The sequence below is a fragment of the Triplophysa dalaica genome, chromosome 3, assembly GCF_015846415.1.
Source record: "Triplophysa dalaica isolate WHDGS20190420 chromosome 3, ASM1584641v1, whole genome shotgun sequence".
In the NCBI taxonomy this organism is placed as follows: domain Eukaryota; kingdom Metazoa; phylum Chordata; class Actinopteri; order Cypriniformes; family Nemacheilidae; genus Triplophysa; species Triplophysa dalaica.
Window position 1 is genome coordinate 7,093,639 of NC_079544.1, and position 19,382 is coordinate 7,113,020.

General features: G+C 36.8%; 3 protein-coding genes across 5 annotated transcripts in view; 1 reads left to right on the forward strand and 2 right to left on the reverse strand.

Annotated features, from left to right (window-relative positions):
- Positions 1–632, reverse strand: part of atp6v1h (ATPase H+ transporting V1 subunit H) — a 35,168-nt gene extending 34,536 nt beyond the window's left edge. Inside the window, exon 1 of the mRNA XM_056742778.1 lies at positions 510–632. The gene's annotated coding sequence lies outside the window, so the exon portion shown is untranslated. The remainder of the gene's footprint in view (positions 1–509) is intronic.
- On the forward strand, positions 105–12,164 carry rgs20 (regulator of G protein signaling 20). Of its 3 annotated transcripts, none has more exons than XM_056742780.1 (6): positions 105–449; positions 524–736; positions 7,883–8,046; positions 8,486–8,575; positions 9,794–10,028; positions 10,128–12,164. In XM_056742780.1, exons 2-6 carry the CDS (start codon positions 614–616, stop codon positions 10,314–10,316), a joined length of 801 nt encoding a protein of 266 aa, XP_056598758.1. In that variant the 5' UTR covers positions 105–449; positions 524–613; the 3' UTR covers positions 10,317–12,164. The 3 variants fall into 3 exon arrangements, with proteins under 3 accessions (XP_056598758.1, XP_056598759.1, XP_056598760.1); XM_056742781.1 differs by having other exon boundaries at positions 8,498–8,575; XM_056742782.1 differs by lacking the exons at positions 105–449; positions 524–736 and adding an exon at positions 3,799–3,986.
- Positions 12,165–13,078: 914 nt separating this feature from the next.
- Positions 13,079–18,493, reverse strand: tcea1 (transcription elongation factor A (SII), 1). Its single transcript, XM_056744767.1, has 10 exons — positions 18,306–18,493; positions 17,705–17,767; positions 17,515–17,620; positions 16,889–16,988; positions 16,541–16,680; positions 14,425–14,481; positions 14,153–14,307; positions 13,900–14,046; positions 13,734–13,805; positions 13,079–13,612 (listed from the first exon to the last, which is right to left on the reverse strand). The coding sequence occupies exons 1-10, from the start codon at positions 18,378–18,380 to the stop codon at positions 13,604–13,606; spliced, it is 924 nt and encodes a 307-aa protein (XP_056600745.1). The 5' UTR covers positions 18,381–18,493; the 3' UTR covers positions 13,079–13,603.
- Positions 18,494–19,382: the final 889 nt, after the last annotated feature.

A 19,382-nucleotide genomic window follows, 5' to 3' on the forward strand; every position in this document is an offset into this window, starting at 1 on the left:
CTGATCGGCGTAGGACATCAAAGTACCGCGAGAGTTGGAGCTTTGGTATAACTAGTCTCACGGTATTTTGATGTAATACGCAGATTGCTGGACAGCGCCGCATTAAGGCGAATCTTTTCAGCAGCTGCTACGTATTTCTGCCTGATATATGAGCTCAGTATAATAATTTCTAAAGTGGCTCTTTTATTTGCTGTAGAGAATTAGTTAAAATATACTTATGGTCAAGCCTGATGCGTTAAAACACGATTAAGAGTAAACGAGTGGACACAACGAGGCTCGAGGCACAAACTTATGGCTATGCACAGTGCACGCAGACATCCTGTTTTTAATCTTCCCTAAGCCCTTGAAATGCCCAATGGGATATATAAGGGTAGCCTAATCCCTTTTCTGCCTTCCTCGCCAAGCTGCTCTCGCCGTCCGCATTTCTCTTGCTATAAACGTGTTGACAGGTGTGTGAAGCCGACGTAGATTATAATAAAAACTATGGGAGTCGATCTTTGTGAACTTACTATCACTCTGACAGGATGGAAAGGCTTGGGATAAGGAATGCCATGTAACCGGATTGTCTGGGAGGTCTTCTGTGGTGCAGAGTATACAGCTTTCTCCCTGTTGGATGTGGGGGCAGCTACGGCGTCTTCTCTTGGCCTGTCGGCACGACGAGAGTTACTGGACGACAAGACGTTATGAACGTAATGACAGTGGAGAGGATGGAGCAAATGATGTCACATCCTTTCAGGTAGAGTACAGTGCGTACCAGCCTCTCTGATGTCAAAACTAGAAATGTGTCTTATAATATATATCCTATACTAACCAATTACCACACAACCATACGTTTTACATTATTAATTCAGGCATAGATTATTTCTGGCAACTAGGTTGACTAGGATTAGAAAGATGAGATTGCTTCCTGTTCCATTTCTAAAAATGGCTACTGGATGCTATTTATTGTCAGTGAGAAGTAATTCTGTGGGCATTCTCGACTCGGTAGGGTATGACTTAATGGTTGCATAATCAAGTTGGTGGAACACAATATGCATAGAATAGCTGCCACAGTCCATTGATTTTAAACATCACTGGAAAAGATTTTGGTGTAAGATTTGTTGTAAAACAGATTTTAAAATCCGAAAAAGTCGTATACTTATTACATTGGAAAAAAGTCTCCTGAAAGTTCAGGTATGCAAAACTTGTTCATGAGCCAACCACGTCTGCAGTTTGATCTTTTTTTTCTCTTGAGTGATCTTATAGACAATTGCAATAAATGCAAAGTGAATTTGTTGTGGGGTTTAAGAGGATGCTTCACCCAAAAAATAAAATTCTGTCATCATTTACTCAACTTCCAGTTGTACCAAATCTGTCTCAATTTCTTTGTTCTGATAAACACGGAGAAAGATATTTGACAGACGGTTATAACCAGACAGAATTAGCCGACTACCACAGTAGGAAAAAAACAATGGTAGTCAAAAGTGCCCCAGAACTGTTTGTTGTATAGTACATTCTTCAAAATGTCTTCTTTTGTGTTCTACAGGACAAGTGATCATTCCTATTATGGGAGTCAATGGGGGGCAAGATATGTTTAGTTATAAGCATTCTTCCAAATATCTTTCTCTGTGTATATCAGAACAAAGAAATTGAGACAGATTTAGAACGACTCGAAGTTGAGTAAATGACGACAACATTTTATTTTTTTTAGTGAAAATCCCTCCCTAAATGAATTCTGCATTTATTAACAAAACAAAGCACTGGCGTATGCAACCTATTTTATTTGTGGTGACTTGTGGTTGTGGTCATTTCCGTCCTTCGGATGAGACCTTAAACCGAGGTCCTGACTCCCTGTGGTCATTAAAGATCCCTGGCATTTTTGTAAAGAGTAGGGGTGTAACCCCGGTGTCCTGGCCAGATTCCTTCCACTAGCCCTTGTTAATCATGGTCTCCTAATATATCCACACCCTCTGAATTGGCTCTATCTCTCTTCTCCGCCTACAGCTGGTGTGTGGTGAGAGCACTGGCGCCGTTGTACTGTGGCTGCCGTCGCATCATCCAAGTGGATGCTGCACACTGGTGGTGGGTGAGGAGAGACCCCACTAATATGATTGTAAAGCGCTTTGGGTTTACCGATATATACACAATAAAGCGCTATATTAATGCTTTATTCATTCATTCATTGTGGAATATCTGACAAAAATTTCACAGTGTTCTTTTTTCTTAAATGACTATACTGATTGTGACATGATTTTTTGCACTCATCAATGTGAAAGTAAATATGGCAGGCTTATCTGGACTAAGCTCTACAAAGTTGCCCTCTGTCATCCTCAGCATCTTGGATGGAAATTGTAGTAATTTAATGATTTAAGAAGGGAAAGACAATTTCATGTGAACTTTCATGTTGCTGCCACATTCAGTTTTGGCACATCCGTTGTGTAAAGCACTTTATCCGTTCACCTGTAATTTGAAAATGAAAAAACTCCATTGAATGGTCTTAGCAAAAGATTTATATTTCAGACTTCACTGGGCAGGAAACTTGCAGGGGTGGGAGTCTGGTTTATTTTTCGATAAACCACATGAAGTTCACAACAGTAACTCCTTTATGGTGATCAATTTTATAAATGCCATTATCCCTGACCTTTCTGCAGCAAAGGTTCTTCAACATTGTTGACATAGGGTATGGTTTTTGTTGGAAAAATATTTCAAATCCAACAATTTATCACCGAAGGCTGGAATAATAAACAGTTTAAAATATTAAAGAAAACAGACCTGCACTTAAGTAGAAAATAATAACATGCAATTGCATGTTCTTTTAGAAGCATGTTTGTGTTGCAATATTATATAAGCAGGAAAGAAACTAGTATGACATCCGTAGATAGTATGTTTTTATCTGAACAGCCTTTGCTGTTGTTCATGTTGTCTTATGCAAAAGAGTTAACACCAGGTAAAGACAGGTCCCTTGTAAGTGTTGCCATGGAATTTCATTGGCTATTCTCTACAAAAACAAACTACTTAAATAAACTAAATCCACTGCAAAGCTTGTAGAATGTTATTTAAAATCGTGTAACAGCAAGTGAATGGAAAAATATAGATTTATACAAACAGGCGAACAGTACCACCTAGCGTTTACAAACAGACAGGGCTCTATCATATTCATTATTTTAAAGCATATAACGGGGGTTAAACTACCATCACAAGTTATATTTCGTTACACAAGCGTATTGTTTGTATTCCTCAGGGTTCTTGAATCTCTCGTCCGAGCACACTGAACGCGCAATGCCATTGCTGGTATTTCAGGACCATGGACAGAGATCACATTATCTCATTCTGCACATCCAACACCATAATTTATACCATAAAACATTCAGAATCTGATTGAATTTCCTTTCAAATGTTTTTTAGATAACTTCCAAATCTGGTCTGAAAGTTTATAACTGAAGTAGCATTAAGATGTATTCTAAGAGAAAGCACTAGTTCCTAAAGAGAAAATGGACCTCCGTGTGTTATTCTGGATGAGGGTCTACCTCACATTTTCAAGCCCATGGTCCACCATGACCCTGTCACACTCCATGAACCTGGATTTCATTAAGGGGTAGCGCGGCGCTCCTGCTATCTTTAAACCTATCTATCCTGGTTCGTTAAACACGCAAACCACAGCTTTTCAATGTAGCCTATTATTGCGCTGACATGACGCGTCGTGGTAGTGTTTCGTGACATTTCGTTTTTAAATGCATGTCATAAAAATGACACAAGGATACAATGCGGTGTTCCTGTCGCGGACAGAAGTGTAGGAGAATATTGAAAGACATCGTGTGTCTGTAACGAAGCCGTAGATTGAGTTGCATAATGAATCAGTAACATCCAAAGGATTTACGCTACCTTCAGCTCGTGAAAGGACGCATGCGCATTGACAAAAAACAGCCGGTCTTTAAAAAAATCCTTATGCCAGCGGATGTAATCAACGCAAAGAATATCTCTTATATCTGGGCATACATGGTGAAATTGTAAGTATGGGTATCCTAAGTTGTTTTTAAATGTACAGGTTATCCATGGAAACAACCTTGATTGTTGAAGATGGCATGTCATGCACTCTAAAATAAATCCGTAAAAATAGGGCACAATATAGCCCACTGTATTAATATGAAGGAATTTTCCGTATTCATTTTTACAGTTGTTTTACCTGTATTTTACATTTTGCATTGCATTTGAGCATTAACGGAAATGTCCGTAAAATAAAGGAAAATGTACAGGTCATTTTCTGCCAGTACTTTAACCGTTTTTTTAAGGAATTTATTTTCACAGTGTGTTTGACAGAAATGTCTTGTCGATGGTTGTGCGTCTGGCCGATAAAGAGATACTGTAGCTGTGCTTGATGGTGGCACTTTGAAATGCGATGATATTGGATGGAAACGCTATTCGTCCATTATGGTTTTGAGGAGGCTACTGTGAATTAAAATGATAGAGGGTTTTTCTTCTCACCGTATGCCCATTTGTTAAGTAAGCGTTTGTAATGAAAGCTATATAAAATCCATGTGTCGTCTGTTCTGCTTCGTTTAAATCAAGCAGAGCATATCGGTCTTGTCTGTCAACCATTCTCAGTACAAACGTATGCCAACCACTGCGAAAGATCAAAGACAAAACACTCAACGGGGAATGTCCGATTATATATCTTTATAGCCTATTTTAAATCGTGTTCATTTTTTATCGTCTGCGGTTTGAACAATTCTTATGCACCGTGGCTGTGATCATGAAGGGATCAGACTGCAGCTAGAGATGCGTACTGCGCCTCCCTCTTACCCTCACCAAATATTCAAACATCATCCAACGAGTAATTTGTCATGATTCCTTGAACACACCAAGATTCCTTGTGGTCAGAACCATGCTCATCTCTTATAATTCTTATGAAAGCATGACAATGTGTATGAAATAGCTTTAATTGTATAAGGTCATGCGCCGCTACAACATTTTCTTTTAAATCAGTCAAAGATTGTAGAAACAGGGAGAGCCCACCCACATGGCATCAAGTCTAAATGTGGTGCTGTAGGCCTATAAGGATTTGTTCACAATGTTGAGAAGCACTGTAACACTATTTGTGATAAACAAAGATTTTAATTTGTTTCATCAACATCCTTATGATAACAATTGTGTGCATACATTCAGCATCATTGGACTGCGGTTAGGAGATATTAAGTATGAGACAACATGTTAAGTCATGTTAATGTTTGTGAGATACAACATTTTGGATTACGATCAAGTTAAAACACGTTCATGCTCAGTCAATCTGTGCATTTTAAATGGTGCTAAATAGAACTAAAAGTGGTTATTTGGCTCGGGATCATACACACAGAATGGTGCTTCAGCGGTTCGTTGGAATGATCGAGGTGCTATACTGCCAAGAAAGAAACTGTTAAGCCCTTCACTCATGTATATAGGAGAAATAACTTATTTGGCACAAAAGGACACTTTGCTGCATGCATGTATTTAAAATTATTCTGCTATATTTTGTAATTGACTTTCACATTACTTGGTTTTACATTGCTTGGTTAAATATGCTTGAATGCAAAATAATATTTGCATTCACAATACTGCATTATTGTTACTTTTTATCATTATAATAACAAGAGATCATTTAACATGTTACAAACAAAAAGGAACATTTCAATCCAATAGCTGAAATGCAAAAAAACAAAAAACGGTTCCACTATGATGACGAGCCAAAGAACCCCTTTTAGTGCTATTTAGCACCATTTTTTCTATTGTAGGGGAACCGTTTTAGTGCTATATAGCACATATTTTTAAAGGTCCTGTACAGCACCTTTATCAAATGGTGCTATTTAGAACTATATGAGGTACCATGTAGCACTTTGCTTTAAAAAATGGTGCTCAATAGAAACTTATACGGTTCTATCTTTAGGTTTAATTTTAATGGATTTTTTTGTCCTTTGTGAAAATATCATATAGATGTGAATAAAATATTTTTGACAGCTCAAATAACAACAGTAGAATTACTTTTAAAATATAAATATTTAATTGTTTGATTGTTAAATATTAACAGATTTAATGACTGTATACATGCACGCATATCAACAAATCAATAAAAAAAAAAATAGAAATAATAGCATATAAATTTAAAATCAGAAATTTTACTCTGAAACAACAGTAAAATATTTTTTTTGTGTAAGAGCATTCAGGACTATTAAGTAGCCTACTTAAAGGGATACTTCACCCAAAATTGAAAATTCTGTCATCATTTACTCACCTTCGATGCTTATGAACAAACATATCTTGCCCCCCCATAGACTCCCATAGTTGGAAAAATATCTTTATCTTACTGTTTTGTTTTGTTGAACGCAACAGAAGACATTTTAAAGAATGTAGGACATCAAACAGTGCTTGGGAACTTTTTGACAACAATTGTATTTTTTCCTTCTAGTCATTTTCCTAGTAGGGGCAAAGTCTAGAAGCATTTTTCCAAATATATGTCTCTGTGTTCATCAGAACAAAGACATTTATACAGATTTGGAACCGTATGAGATCAAATAAAAAGTAAAGGATCTGAAAAGGTTAATGACAGTCAACAAGTATTAGTAGTTATACTCATAATTATTTTATAGAATAAATCCCGGTTGATCCACTTCAGTGCATTTCCATCCAAGCGCGTGCACCCACTCCAGAGTCAGACCAAACACAGTTACACACAAAATCTTGCAATTTACAACTGCAAATGGGGATCTATGAATACTTGAATAGCAGTTTACATAATATGCTGATTTTCTGTTAAGTAATTGTTCAACCTATCAAGTTACACAATGTACATTTTTTTGTTTGTCAATATGTCCTTAAATCTGTCTGCATTTCTCCTTGGATCACATGTCTTGCCACATTTAAAATGTTCATGGAGCAGTCTCTAGGATTAAGGTCCTTCCCAAACTATATCTCAATTTCTCGAAGCAACACAAAAAACTACTTCACCAAAATAATTCAGGCCACGTGCACAATAATACCTACTATTTTTAACGTATAGTTACAAAGGATACTTACATGGCAAAGCAACACGTCCAAAGTGATAACATGTTTTCTCTACTGGCTTCTTTAATAGCTTGATTGCAGGCTATTTCTATGATGCTACCCAAGAAAAGAAGTCATGTGACGTCTGTCAATCATCCACTCTATTTATGCGGGGCAAAATAATGGCTGTTAACACATCACGTAGAGATACAATAGAAAGCGTTTATCATTGATCTGATCTATATCATTTACAGATCTCAAATTAGCACAAACATTTGCGGACACTAATCCGCAATTCATCTCTCTCTGGCGAGAGTCGGATGATACACGGGCTGTGTCCCAATTCGGGGGCTGCGTGCATTGAAGGCTGCATTTTAAGACCGATTGCGTCACAGCTGCGCGACTGAAGGCTGGTAAAGCCCTGTTTATGCAAGGCTGTCCAGATTCAAAGGTTACTTTGTTTAATTGATACGATTTTTTACATTAGTTGGATTAAACTAAGGAGATTAAACACATTCGCTTAGCCTATATGGGTTCCCTTCTAGACACGAGCGCTGTGTGCTTGTAGCCGAGGCACTATACCACTGAAGCACTATTTTTTTTCTGTGTGATACCATCTCACGGGGATGGATGTTTCATCCTTTTATTTTCCGGCTCGGTCAGTTAATGGAAACCACTTTCTTATACATTTGTTTGACAATTTACACACATTTTTTATTCTTCTTTAAAAGCATTATGCTCTCCAATGGAAACCACAACATGTTTAAGTGGACTTGAGGAAAATAAGTCCTTCCAATAGGCCTATCTACACCATCGAAATTGCTTGTTGGACCATTAATATCAGTTGTTGATCTGCAGTTGCATCGTCTCAATCGCATCCTGTTTTCTGCAGCCCATGGGATCAGAGCGGATGGAGATGCGAAAGAGGCAGATGTCGGTGCAGCAGGAGTCGGTGGCGGGGACCACAGCACCGGCGCAGAACGAGCATCCCGACCAGGGGAACCACAGTTCTAATGCCTGCTGCTTCTGTTGGTGCTGTTGCTGCAGCTGCTCTTGGTAAGAGTATCTCCATTTATTTCCTCTAGTAATCTGGATCTTATCTAACAAGGTTAGCCTTGGGCCTTTTGGGGCTGGGAAACCACTTTATTATAAGAAATGAATTGGATCTGACTTGATCTTGTGGCTTGGATGTACAATAAATATGCAAAAAGTGTTGACCGGATATGCTTTTACTCTTCAATACAATGTGCTTTATGAATTCATTATTCATGTAAAGTATAATGGCATTTTTACTGAGTCATTAGGAATCCCGAGAAATCTGCTTTAAAAAGGCCTTTTGAAAGTAGACATTGTGCTCTGATCCATTGAAGTAATAATGAGCGGCAGTTTCTAAACTGAACATCGTGAAGACTTAAATCAGGTGAAAGGTACACCAAGGCTTCCTAATGCCTGCTGTTAGGTGTCTTGGGATCATGATGTATTCACTACCTTGCAGTCTCACTGTTAGGAATGAAGACAGAGAAGAGCGGAACCGGAGAGCATCATTTGATCTTAAAGCAGAGGGGAATGCAGACTTTGAGGAGAGGTCAGTCGTTTTAGTTGGTTGTGATATACAAAGCTTCACCAACACGGAAAATATACAATCAACTTAAATAGAGATTCCTGGTCATTTTGACACTGTCAATAGCTACATTTATGTTATCCAGTAACATATAAGAGACATCATGGCTTTATCATACAAAGTGCATGATTTGTTTACATTTACATTTACGCATTTGGCAGACGCTTTTATCCAAAGCTGCTTGCATTGTCCTACACATTTATACATATGTATGTGCAATCCCCTGGGATCGAACCCACAACCTTGTGTTGTTAATGCAATGCTCTTACCACTGAGCTGCAGGAAAGCTTACAAGAATGCTGTTCCTAATGTTAACTCTTTCACCGCCATTGACGAGTTATCTCGTCATTTACAAAAAAAAACGCTTCCCCGCTAAAGACGAGTTATTACGGCAATCAGTGTTTGTACTGTTGTACAGCAGGTGGCGCTATTACACACCTTTGGGAAAAAGTACAGAATCCCAGAACCTAGAACGTATATGTTTTAGCGGTTTTTAATGATTGTTCTGAGTGTAATCTGGGCGGATTCTTTGACAAAAAACGTTAATTATCTCGGCTGTTTAATCAAAATGATGCATTTTTGAAGAAACCTACCCACATCTACGGAGTGATAAGAAATGAACAAATGAAGACAGAAGAATACGTTTTTTTGTTTGTTTGTTTTTTAAGTTGAGACTCTGTTCTTTCATTTGACATATTGTTTGTCTATATATGCTTTACAGAAAATTTACTGTGAGCCATTAAAGTTGGGTGAAAATGTTAAAAAATGCTGGCGTAGGCTGGCAACTTAAAAAAAAAAAAGATTTGTGGGGGTGTGGTTACACGAGGCGTTTCAGGCAGGTCTGGGTGTGCATTCGCTTTTAGATGAAACGCTTTTTTTTTCCGACACTTAAATTTTTGCAATTTTACATGCATGTGCAACTTATAACACACAAAAGACACAGAAAAACACGTATTCGCGCCATATGACCCCTTTAAACAATTTGCTTCGTAACATCTTTTGAGGTATCCTCCAAAAGATTTGCAAGTAGTTCTAAGAGCATTAAAACATTCTTAGGAAAACTGTGACCAGTGAGTGTTTAATTTGTTTAACTATGTGAAAAAAAGCCCTCGTTACTTAAAAAAAGTCTTACTATAAGAGTATTGGCCAGTGAGGGATATTTTAATCTTTGTGTCTTGACAGTCTGAATCCCACTGTGGAGGAGGTGCGCTCATGGGGGCAATCCTTCGACAAACTGATGCACTGCCCTGCTGGAAGAGCTGCTTTCCGGCAGTTTCTGCGCACTGAGTTCAGTGAGGAAAACATGCTATTTTGGTTGGTTTGTGAGGAATTCCGGAAGGAAACCAACAAGAGCATGATCGAGGAGAAAGCACGGGTTATATACGAAGACTACGTCTCCATTCTCTCTCCCAAAGAGGTAAACACACATCTGTCAGCACATGGAATAAGATCCTGATCGAATCTTCTGCATCAGAGTGATCATTAATATGTTTTTTATTTAATATGCCTTTCTCAGGTGAGTCTTGACTCTAGAGTTCGAGAGGTTATAAATAGGAATATGCTGGAGCCGACATCTCACACGTTTGATGATGCCCAGCTTCAGATATATACGCTAATGCAAAGAGACTCATATCCTCGATTCATGAACACCGAAGTCTACAAAGACCTGCTTAAGACAGTGTCCGAGCAGCCGGCGGAATCCTAGACACCTGTGATCCTGGCTGAACGCCCCACCTTCCTAATTTTTAGTTCGTTCGTTGTGTAGAATATGTTTAAAAGGACCCCGGTATGGGTCTTCCCAGGGATTTTACTGCTATAGCGATCTGTACCTGAAAAAAAGACACTCAGGTCTCCAGGTCACTGGATTTTTTTAAAATATGTCTCAAATCTCCTGAGGGCTCAACACCACAAATACTGCTACAGATCAGCATAGCAAGAGGCTCCAAAGGATTATCAGTGCGTTTTGAGAAAACAATCTATTTTATTTGGGTTGACATTTTTTTATTATGGTTTATTATGATCTTTTTTTGCAGTAATGTTTAAAGGAAGATGTGATACCAATTGTGGGCTATATACAGTATATCCAGTAGATATATTTATGAAAATATTACATTTGTTCAATCTTTTTTCTTCGTGTTAGGATAAAGAAAGAAAAGGGAATTATGGGGAACAAGTTTTGCCCGTTTCTGAATAGTGCGTATGAAAATCAAAGCTTGAGTCGAGGCAACGTTTCAGCTCCACACACAGGACACCCTGTGAACATACAGTATTGTTTTAGCTACTTCACCAACTAACTTATGATGACTTGGCATCTCCAATGGGAAATTTCCATCTGCCATACAAAGAAACTTTTTTTCTCGTTTTTTGAAATAAAGAAATTGGAGAAATAATTTAAATCTGATATCAGAAAGCTGTTTGTGTTTTTTGGCAGCTTTTTGTGCTTCATAAAGTATCAATTATATGTTTACAGAAACAATTCCAGTAATACGTTATTTTTGTATCATAGTGGTCGGACATGACAATTAAGTCTTGCATGTTTTCAACCCAAAGATGCTAGAAAGAATGAAAAGCCTCCTTTTTGTGTAGAGTTTGAGGTAGCTATACTTTTACAATTGACCTTCAATGTTTTTGTGAGGAATAGAATCAGCAGGTTATATTATATGAAACACTATTAAATGTGTTCGATCTAAACACCTTCACATTTATATATAATGCCCCGAATGGACTGATACATGTTTTATTGATAAAACCCTCATTGGTAGGATTGCACCAAAGTAGCCAAGTCCAGTAAAACTGTGTGATTCGCTTTTTCTCCAATACAACTGACTAGAATTGGAGCTGCCAAGTTCTTATATTTTTACTTTTGTGAATTACTCTGTTGCCTGACGTTCACGTCGTTTAAAGACAAGATCCTCCCTTGGGGAAGTGCCTTGACATTCAATTTTGTGACATCTCTTTTTTGGCAATAGCTGATTTAGACTCACGCCACATATATGGACTCGGGACCTTTGATAAATTCATGAGATGACATGTCCGGCGACTTCTGAATTACAATTGCCTCTTGTTTTGAAGCGTCACCATCACTTTTCAAGCACCGAAGTCGCCGCAGTTAAGGAAGTCTGTCTTTTTGTCAGGTAGAAATGAAGACAGTTTGTAAAGATTGTTGATCTGAGTCCAGACGTGTATCTACCAACATGTATTTCATGGAGGGGCTTCTACTTGTCTTAGACTAACTTAATATATGTGCAATTGAAATGTGCAATTTGAGCTGATGGATTCACCGCATAGATCAACCTCAAACACAATCTAAGCCAATGGTTTGGAGTTCTACTGCCTATAAATCATTTTTTCTTTCTTTTTTGTTGTTGTTCTGTAAAGTATACGAAAAGTGTTATTTTCCAGTCAGTTTACATACAAATTATAATACATTTTTGATTAATAATATGTGAATGTTTACAGTAATCAGATTAGTTTTTTCTGTTTTATTGAATTGAGGAAAATCATTTGTGGGCATTTTGGAATCTTTAAGAAACAATAAAGCACAATAATTTTAAAATCAGTGGTTGTTTGAAGAAAAAATGTTGTTATTTTTTATTTCCTTTTAAAAGTAGTGTTAAATAAGCCTTTTATTATACATTTAGTACAATTAAAAACCTAAAGCCAAACTAAATAGCTTATATTTATTTAATATTATCCTAGTGGTAATGATTTCGTGCATAGCAGCTGGTTTATGTTTGCTCTTCATTTATAGTGTAACAGTTGCATCATCCACAGCGTCTAACCACGGAAGAGGATGCACCTGTTCACAATTGAACCCTGTAGCATGTGTCCCCCCATTTTGCCTGAAAAGTTGGTGTGTACACATAAAGAATACTGATAACATACATATTAGTCCGTTAAAGAATTAGTTTAGCTCATCTTTACTAAATCTTTAACTACTTTAAAGATGCAAAGGTCTGAGGAGACTGTTGCCTCCTGTTTTCCATATGCACAAAAGCTCATGAAAAACAATCAGCCAAGGCTTGTTTGTTATTCAGATTAGACATTGCTAATGCAAGGGGCTTGTTTAGACATCAAGGCAATAGTGAACATTAAAACCATTTGTGAGGAGAGAAAACAGAGAGACACATCATCTGACTGCAAATGGCAGGCACCTCCTACTTCATATTGATTGCTTATGTTAAGAGTTACATTAAGCAATGGGATTGTTTTCAGACTTTTACAGAAATGCTGCTGGCAATTATTGATTTGCTATTTACTAGATGGCTGACATTTATTGGATGGCATCAATTTTTCCAGAATAAAGATTTTCTATTTTACTCTGGAGCCTAAACCTCATAGTTTGTAAACTTTGGAGCCATGTGGTCGTATAGTAAAATATTTTAAAGAAACATAAGGGCACTTTCATCAAATTTTTATAAAATGTGTTGCTTTTGTTAATATGCAAGTACACCGACACACGCCACGAATCTTTGAAACATTTTACTCCTCAAAGTAAAAGCCATGTACACAGTAAAAATTTGTAGATCATGCATATAAATATGTATAATTCAGAGTGACAAAAAGAGTTTTTTTAATCAGGTTAAAAATCCTTGAGCTGCTGACAAAACCAAACATACACTAAAACATTTCATTTTTAAAATGTTTTGGGCAAATTTAAGGAAAATTAAATCGTTTTGACTAGTTTTAGGTCAAAGCAAAACAATGTAAATCTTGTCAAAATATTAAACTACGTATAAAAAGTGACAATAAATGAAAATGAAATTTAACAACATTGATCGAAGTCCAGAGGCCTTATGGCCTAGCTATACATCAAGTCAAAACACAGGACATGAGTTTGTGGAGCATTGTAATATATAAAACAGTGATAGTATCTATTGGGGCCTTTGTACATCAGGTGCGCCGTTGAATTCAAGATTTCTAACTGTCAATGATACAGAAACATGGTCCTGGAATTTAGCTACCTCTCCAAACAGAGAACAACCCCCATCTTCAGCAGAACTGTGGGGACAGATTTAAAAAAAAAAACAATCAATTTAGATATTAATCAAAATGAATGTATGGTTTTTATCATCTCTACAAGAACATAAAATAGATAGGATTTAATGTACAGAGCCCATACCTTCCACCTATTTCCACATTCAGTGCAGAAGACAAATGTCGTCATTGGCTCATCAGCACTCCGAGTTTGAACCTGATAAAAGTGAAATATTTTACCATATGTTTTCAAGGTGTAGTAGAAAGTCACGTTTTGACATGAGAAACACTATTTATAACTGTAGAATTACCTGGGTGTAAGTACACTTCTTCTTTTTACACTTTCCACAAGTAAACAAGTCAGACAGGGTGCCCCCAGAAGTGGCCACCTGGTGGTCCCTGATGGCCTCTTTGGTCAGATTCTTACGCATCTCCTTCAGCTCATCACTTGCCATTTCCTGTAGAAATATGTATGTGTTCAAATAACTAATATTCAAATATGTATCTCTACCTATACAATAGAAGCATGTTGAAGTAAAATGATTCAATGTGTGAAGTATTCACCTCTGCTGTCATTTTTGCAATGCGTTCTGGGCTCACATTTCCACACAAAACGTTCTTTCTCAGGTTGGGGTTCTTTGCATCTTTGAGATTGGAGATTCGGCTTCGTACGCGATTCTTGTATTTCATGTCCGTATTTTTTAATTCAACGAAGATGCGTGCCAGCTGGTCAAGGTCATCTCAGTACAATATAAGATCATGTTGACGTCTAATATTACATTGACCACTTTCATTGCTTAAACAATAACTTCTTAAGAGTGAAAATGAAAGGATATATTCTTCAATTTGTGACCCAAGTTCATCACAGTCAGCCCCGATAGCAATGTGGTCATCTGAAACAGAAATTAGGACAATCCATCAACCACACATAACACAGTGTAACATATTGTTGTTTTGTCCGACCTTTTTATGGTTCTTGTACAGTTCTGTGGTGCTGGTTATTGTGGTAATATTTTTTTTCATATAGCATCGATATTTAAGTGTATATTTTGCTCATGTTTTGAGCTTATATCATTAATTGCAAATAAACAAAAACTGTAAAAAATTCACACATTTTAAAAAAGATTTTCCAGTTGTCACTGTCAGAAAATTCTAGAAATGTCTGTTAACCAGGGAAGGTGGGATGAAGCAATGATGGCTGACCACATCTGGGACTTGGTTTGTGATGACTGTATTAGTCAAAAAAAGACAAAATTAGAAAAATATCAAATATGCAATTCTGAACTTTTGGACGACTCATTTTTAGTAACTGTAATCTGCCAGTACTTTGTCATTTCTGCTTAGGTGTAATAACACTGAAATGTATAAATGTGTGAATTTTTTTGTTTTTGTGAGTACTGTCCATTAGGGATGCTCATTTCGGTTAATTTCCCTAACCAAGAACAATAACCGTTAACTGATAAGATTTTAATTTTAAATTAAATAAAAAATAAATGCTTCATGCCTGCGTCTCGTTTCAAAGGCGAATGCAGCAGACAAACACAATCTCCGGAGGACGCCTTCGAAATGAGACGCAGCTACAAGTTGACGAGGGTCTGTGACACGTTAAAAATACAAACATTTTTTTCACAGATTTATTTTAAAGTGCAAACAGCAGCATAGCGAACAACAGCACCTGCATTGACATACTATCACATTTTCACGAACCAGCAGCGTTTTGGACAATCTAGAAAAACTAAAATGATATAAATCCAAAGCACAAAGTAAACAGGCAAGAAAATAACTTAAATACAGTATAGCACATTCTTCTTTCACCATACAGAAAACAAAAAACATGAACAATATGATTTAATAGTTATTTAAAAACGAATTATCAAATTATTATTATTATTATTATAAAGAAATCTTATTAATATTATTTAACTTAACAAAAAAATAAACATAACGTTTAAATTGTTTAACTGATAGTACTAATCAGTCAAAATGTTAACTATCGGTTAAACGGTCAATATGAACACCCCTTTGTCAATGGTTAAAAAATATTTATGGTATTTTTGTATTCAGCGTATTAAACTTCATAATTTTTTTTAAGCGAAACACAACTTGTGTTAAAAATGTGTTACATTGTGTAATCAAAAAGGACAATGCAACAAACCTTGACAAAAAACAAATGTCCTTTATACATAACCTCGCAAAAGTGGTCATATCCTTAACGTATTCTTGCATTTTTAATTGCAATGTCTTCTGTATTTTTTGTTAGGAGCCTAAACTAAAATGTAATATGTGACCATGGACAACAAAACCAGTCTTTTGGGTCAATTGAGAAATTGCGATTTTTACATTATCTGAAAGCTGAATATATAAGATTTATTTTGGTATACAAGTTGTTAAAATATGACAATATCTGGTTGAGATACACCCGTTTAAACCCCTGAGGAATCTGAGAGTGCAAAAAATCTAAATATTGAGAAAACTGCATTTGACGTTCTTAGTCTGAGGCACTGTAGCAGGATATCCTCTCACAAAAATTAAGTTTTTATATATTAAAGGTAGGAAATTTACTAAATATCTTCATGGAACACGATCTTTACGTAATATCCTAATGATTTTTGCCATAAAAGAAACATCGATAATTTTGACCCATACAATGTACTTTTGTCTTTTACTAAAAATGTTCCCATGCTACTTAAGACTGGTTTTGTGATCCAGGGTCACATATTGTTTGATTACAATGTTAAAAATTGTCTTTACATTTTAATATGTTGAAAAGAAACTCGTGTCAACAATGATAGCTGTGTTTGATTTTTGCTTTGCTAGTACAAGTTCTCTTAAGGATTTCCTGTATTTCACACTCAATTAATTGTTTAATCTGTTTTTGCACATCACTGTATGCAAACCCAAATAGCATAGGAAACTGATCCGCGTAAGCTAAAATGGTCTGGCCCAACTTGCCTCCTGTTTGCAAAGCACTTGACAGCAACTCCCTGCACTTGATACGGACTGAGTCAGATGTGTTTGGCGCTCGTGGGAAAGTGGCTATCAATGTGTTGGCATCAGCAGACTCGCTCTTGCTGCTGGAATTACTGCTCGAGCTGAGGGACAATACAAGAAACACATAGATAAGAGACGACCCTTAGAGCATTTACATACATTTACGCATTTGCCATCTCTAAACCATATCGACTTATTCAAGCTACATACTTTCATCAGTATGTATGTAACCTGTGAATCAACCTATGCCATGCAAACCTCTACCAACTGAGCTATAGGAAGAGCAATTTGTTAATGAATATGTATTACCTCTCCTCCTTGGGCTCCGGGCTGTTCTGTGATGGAGATACCACCGGTGGTGTGCGTTCCTTCTTTTTCTCCTCCGAGTTCTTCTCTCCAGCAGGTTCATCTGTACATCAACAGCACTCATTAACCAGTTAACTGGTGAAATAATAATCATCACCAACAGGCCTTACAGTCACCCCTTATAAATCTTTGCTTCTCTTATAAATGCATAATGATCACCCTGCAATTTCAAACAAAGCTTTCGACTTCACAGTAATATAAGTCACTATGAACTGTAGGAATACTTGTGTTTAGAAACGTTTGTTGTTGTAATACCACTAACTGCCTGTAAGGGGTAGCAATTTCAGATTTCTCATTTACAAAGTGTCAAATTGTGAATGATTCACTGAGCGAGTTGTTCACGGGACTTTGCAGGCAGTGCATTGCAGTGACATTGATTAATTGGTTTTGTTAATTGAGACTAAATAGACGATTTGCAGGAATTGTCCCACCATATGGAAAAAGTTAAGAAACAAATGTTCAAAATGTCTTCTACAATTTTGACATCTAAAACACACACACACGTCAGATTTTGTACATAAACCTGGATGCTAAAATACAACTAAATCGGTTTTGACAAGCAATCTTACCCAACAACTTTTTCCAGGACTTGATCAAAGACTTGGCCAGCGAGGTCACTTCATCGTCTGTGCTCTGCTTGCGGATGGCATTGACCGACATCCCGATCCTCGTCGACTTTATGGAAGGAAAGCAGAGAAAATCGATTGTCACGTGTAACTTACCGGAGATTTGAGGTGAATGGACGACAAATAAACATACCTGCAGCAGCTCCAGGGTCATGGGTATGCTCTTAAGTTCCTTGAGCAGATCTAGCGCCCCAACCTATTAGAAATATTTCATTATTTATCAAATACATCTCGTCATGATTCTCTAAACAGTCAGATGTCCGATGACTTTCATCAATGCGCGTGTTTACGTCAGTTGTAACTTAGTAATTACAACAGTAGCCTAAGTTGCTAATTATACCCAAATGACTTAACTAGCACGTTTAGTAGCATATTCTTGTTTACAGTAACCTAATAAATAGTCAAAGACAACACAACCTGATTTGTTTTCGTGCTGCAGGTGAGTATATGCCATGAGTGCCTCCTGCTGACTGACCCGCGCTAACGGTAGCTAATGTTGCTAATTTCCACGCTAAATGCTAAGTTCGTTTCAACAGTAAACTAAATCACTACTTGATATTTGACATTGCTTTGAATATTAGACCACGAAATCCATGCGTAAAACGGCGTTCAAGCTTCGCTGTGTATGACATAGTTCTTCTTTATACATTTAGCTGTAAGCTAGTTATGCATCAATGTAACGTTAGCCTCGTACGGTACTACACAGGGAATTCATTCATGACAAAATACCTCACCCCATTCTTCTTTTGTGCCATTTTATCCATCTTCTTTGCGATCCTGATGATCTCTTCTTCTTCTTTCTTACCCATCGTTCACGTTCAGTGGACCGTGGCGTGTATAAAAGGAGTTTAAGCGTACAATATTAGGACACCGCACGCAACACTCCACCGGCGATGAACGCAGCGACTACAGAAACAGAAGGCGTTTCTACGAAAAGCAAAGACGTGGCTAATCGATCCAGAGATAGCGATCGACCTCAAGATCAGACATTATTAACCGAGAAAGCACAGTCGAGTCACATGGGAAGACTTTGCGTAATATTAATGTATTTCTAGCTGGTTGATTGTTACTGTGCTATGTTAAGTTAACTAGATAAAAAGCATATATATTTTATAACAGTTTCAGGTGTATAGGCCTATATGGCAGTAATTTGTGATGACGTAGGGGAGTTCACACTAATTCTAAACACTAGAGGGCGCTCGTGCTCGTTTCACAAAACACTCTTATCTCCTGAAATGTCAGCATATGACAGCGTGTATGAAACTATGAATGTTGGTGAAGAGGTTACAATTTTTGTGTCTATAGGAATGTCACACAATTTAAATTATTAATCGTTGAAGTGAGGGTGGAGGGTAAAGACATATTATAAATGAAACAAGATATTATTATAAATAAGAAAGCCTACTCCACTCCCTGTATCACTCTTTTTCATTTTGACTACTTGTCTGACAAGTGTTTATTTGTTTTCGTATTTAAATATATTTTAAGGTATAAAGTATCAGTCAATAGTGTTTCAACAGTTGAGTGAAATGTTTATAATGATCATCATATATGCTTAATAAATAGTTAGAGCTTTAAAAAGTATCTAAAATGATCTGTTTTGATAAAAAGATTCCAAACTTTTGAGTGGTACTGTATATAAATTTTGTTTTCTTTATTTAAACACATACTGAGTACATATTACATGTTATATAATGTTGTTATTTATTGTGAACAGGGTATAGGTACACCATCAGCTATTCAAAGTTCACATCAGTAGACCACTTGTCATTTAAATACTGTTGTAACACCAAATGCATACACACAGTTGA

What these genes read in the sequence shown, in the direction of transcription:
- tcea1 (XM_056744767.1), bottom strand. Translation starts at nt 18,380, where the DNA reads ATGGGTAAGAAAGAAGAAGAAGAGATCATCAGGATCGCAAAGAAGATG. An exon ending in TGGCACAAAAGAAGAATGGG is followed by an intron (nt 17,768 to 18,305) that starts GTGAGGTATTTT and finishes TATTTCTAATAG; the next exon opens with GTTGGGGCGCTAGATCTGCT. An exon ending in AGAAGTGTACTTACACCCAG is followed by an intron (nt 13,806 to 13,899) that starts GTAATTCTACAG and finishes CACTTTTATCAG; the next exon opens with GTTCAAACTCGGAGTGCTGA.
- rgs20 (XM_056742780.1), top strand. Translation starts at nt 614, where the DNA reads ATGTGGGGGCAGCTACGGCGTCTTCTCTTGGCCTGTCGGCACGACGAG. An exon ending in TGTTGCTGCAGCTGCTCTTG is followed by an intron (nt 8,047 to 8,485) that starts GTAAGAGTATCT and finishes ACTACCTTGCAG; the next exon opens with TCTCACTGTTAGGAATGAAG. An exon ending in AATGCAGACTTTGAGGAGAG is followed by an intron (nt 8,576 to 9,793) that starts GTCAGTCGTTTT and finishes GTGTCTTGACAG; the next exon opens with TCTGAATCCCACTGTGGAGG.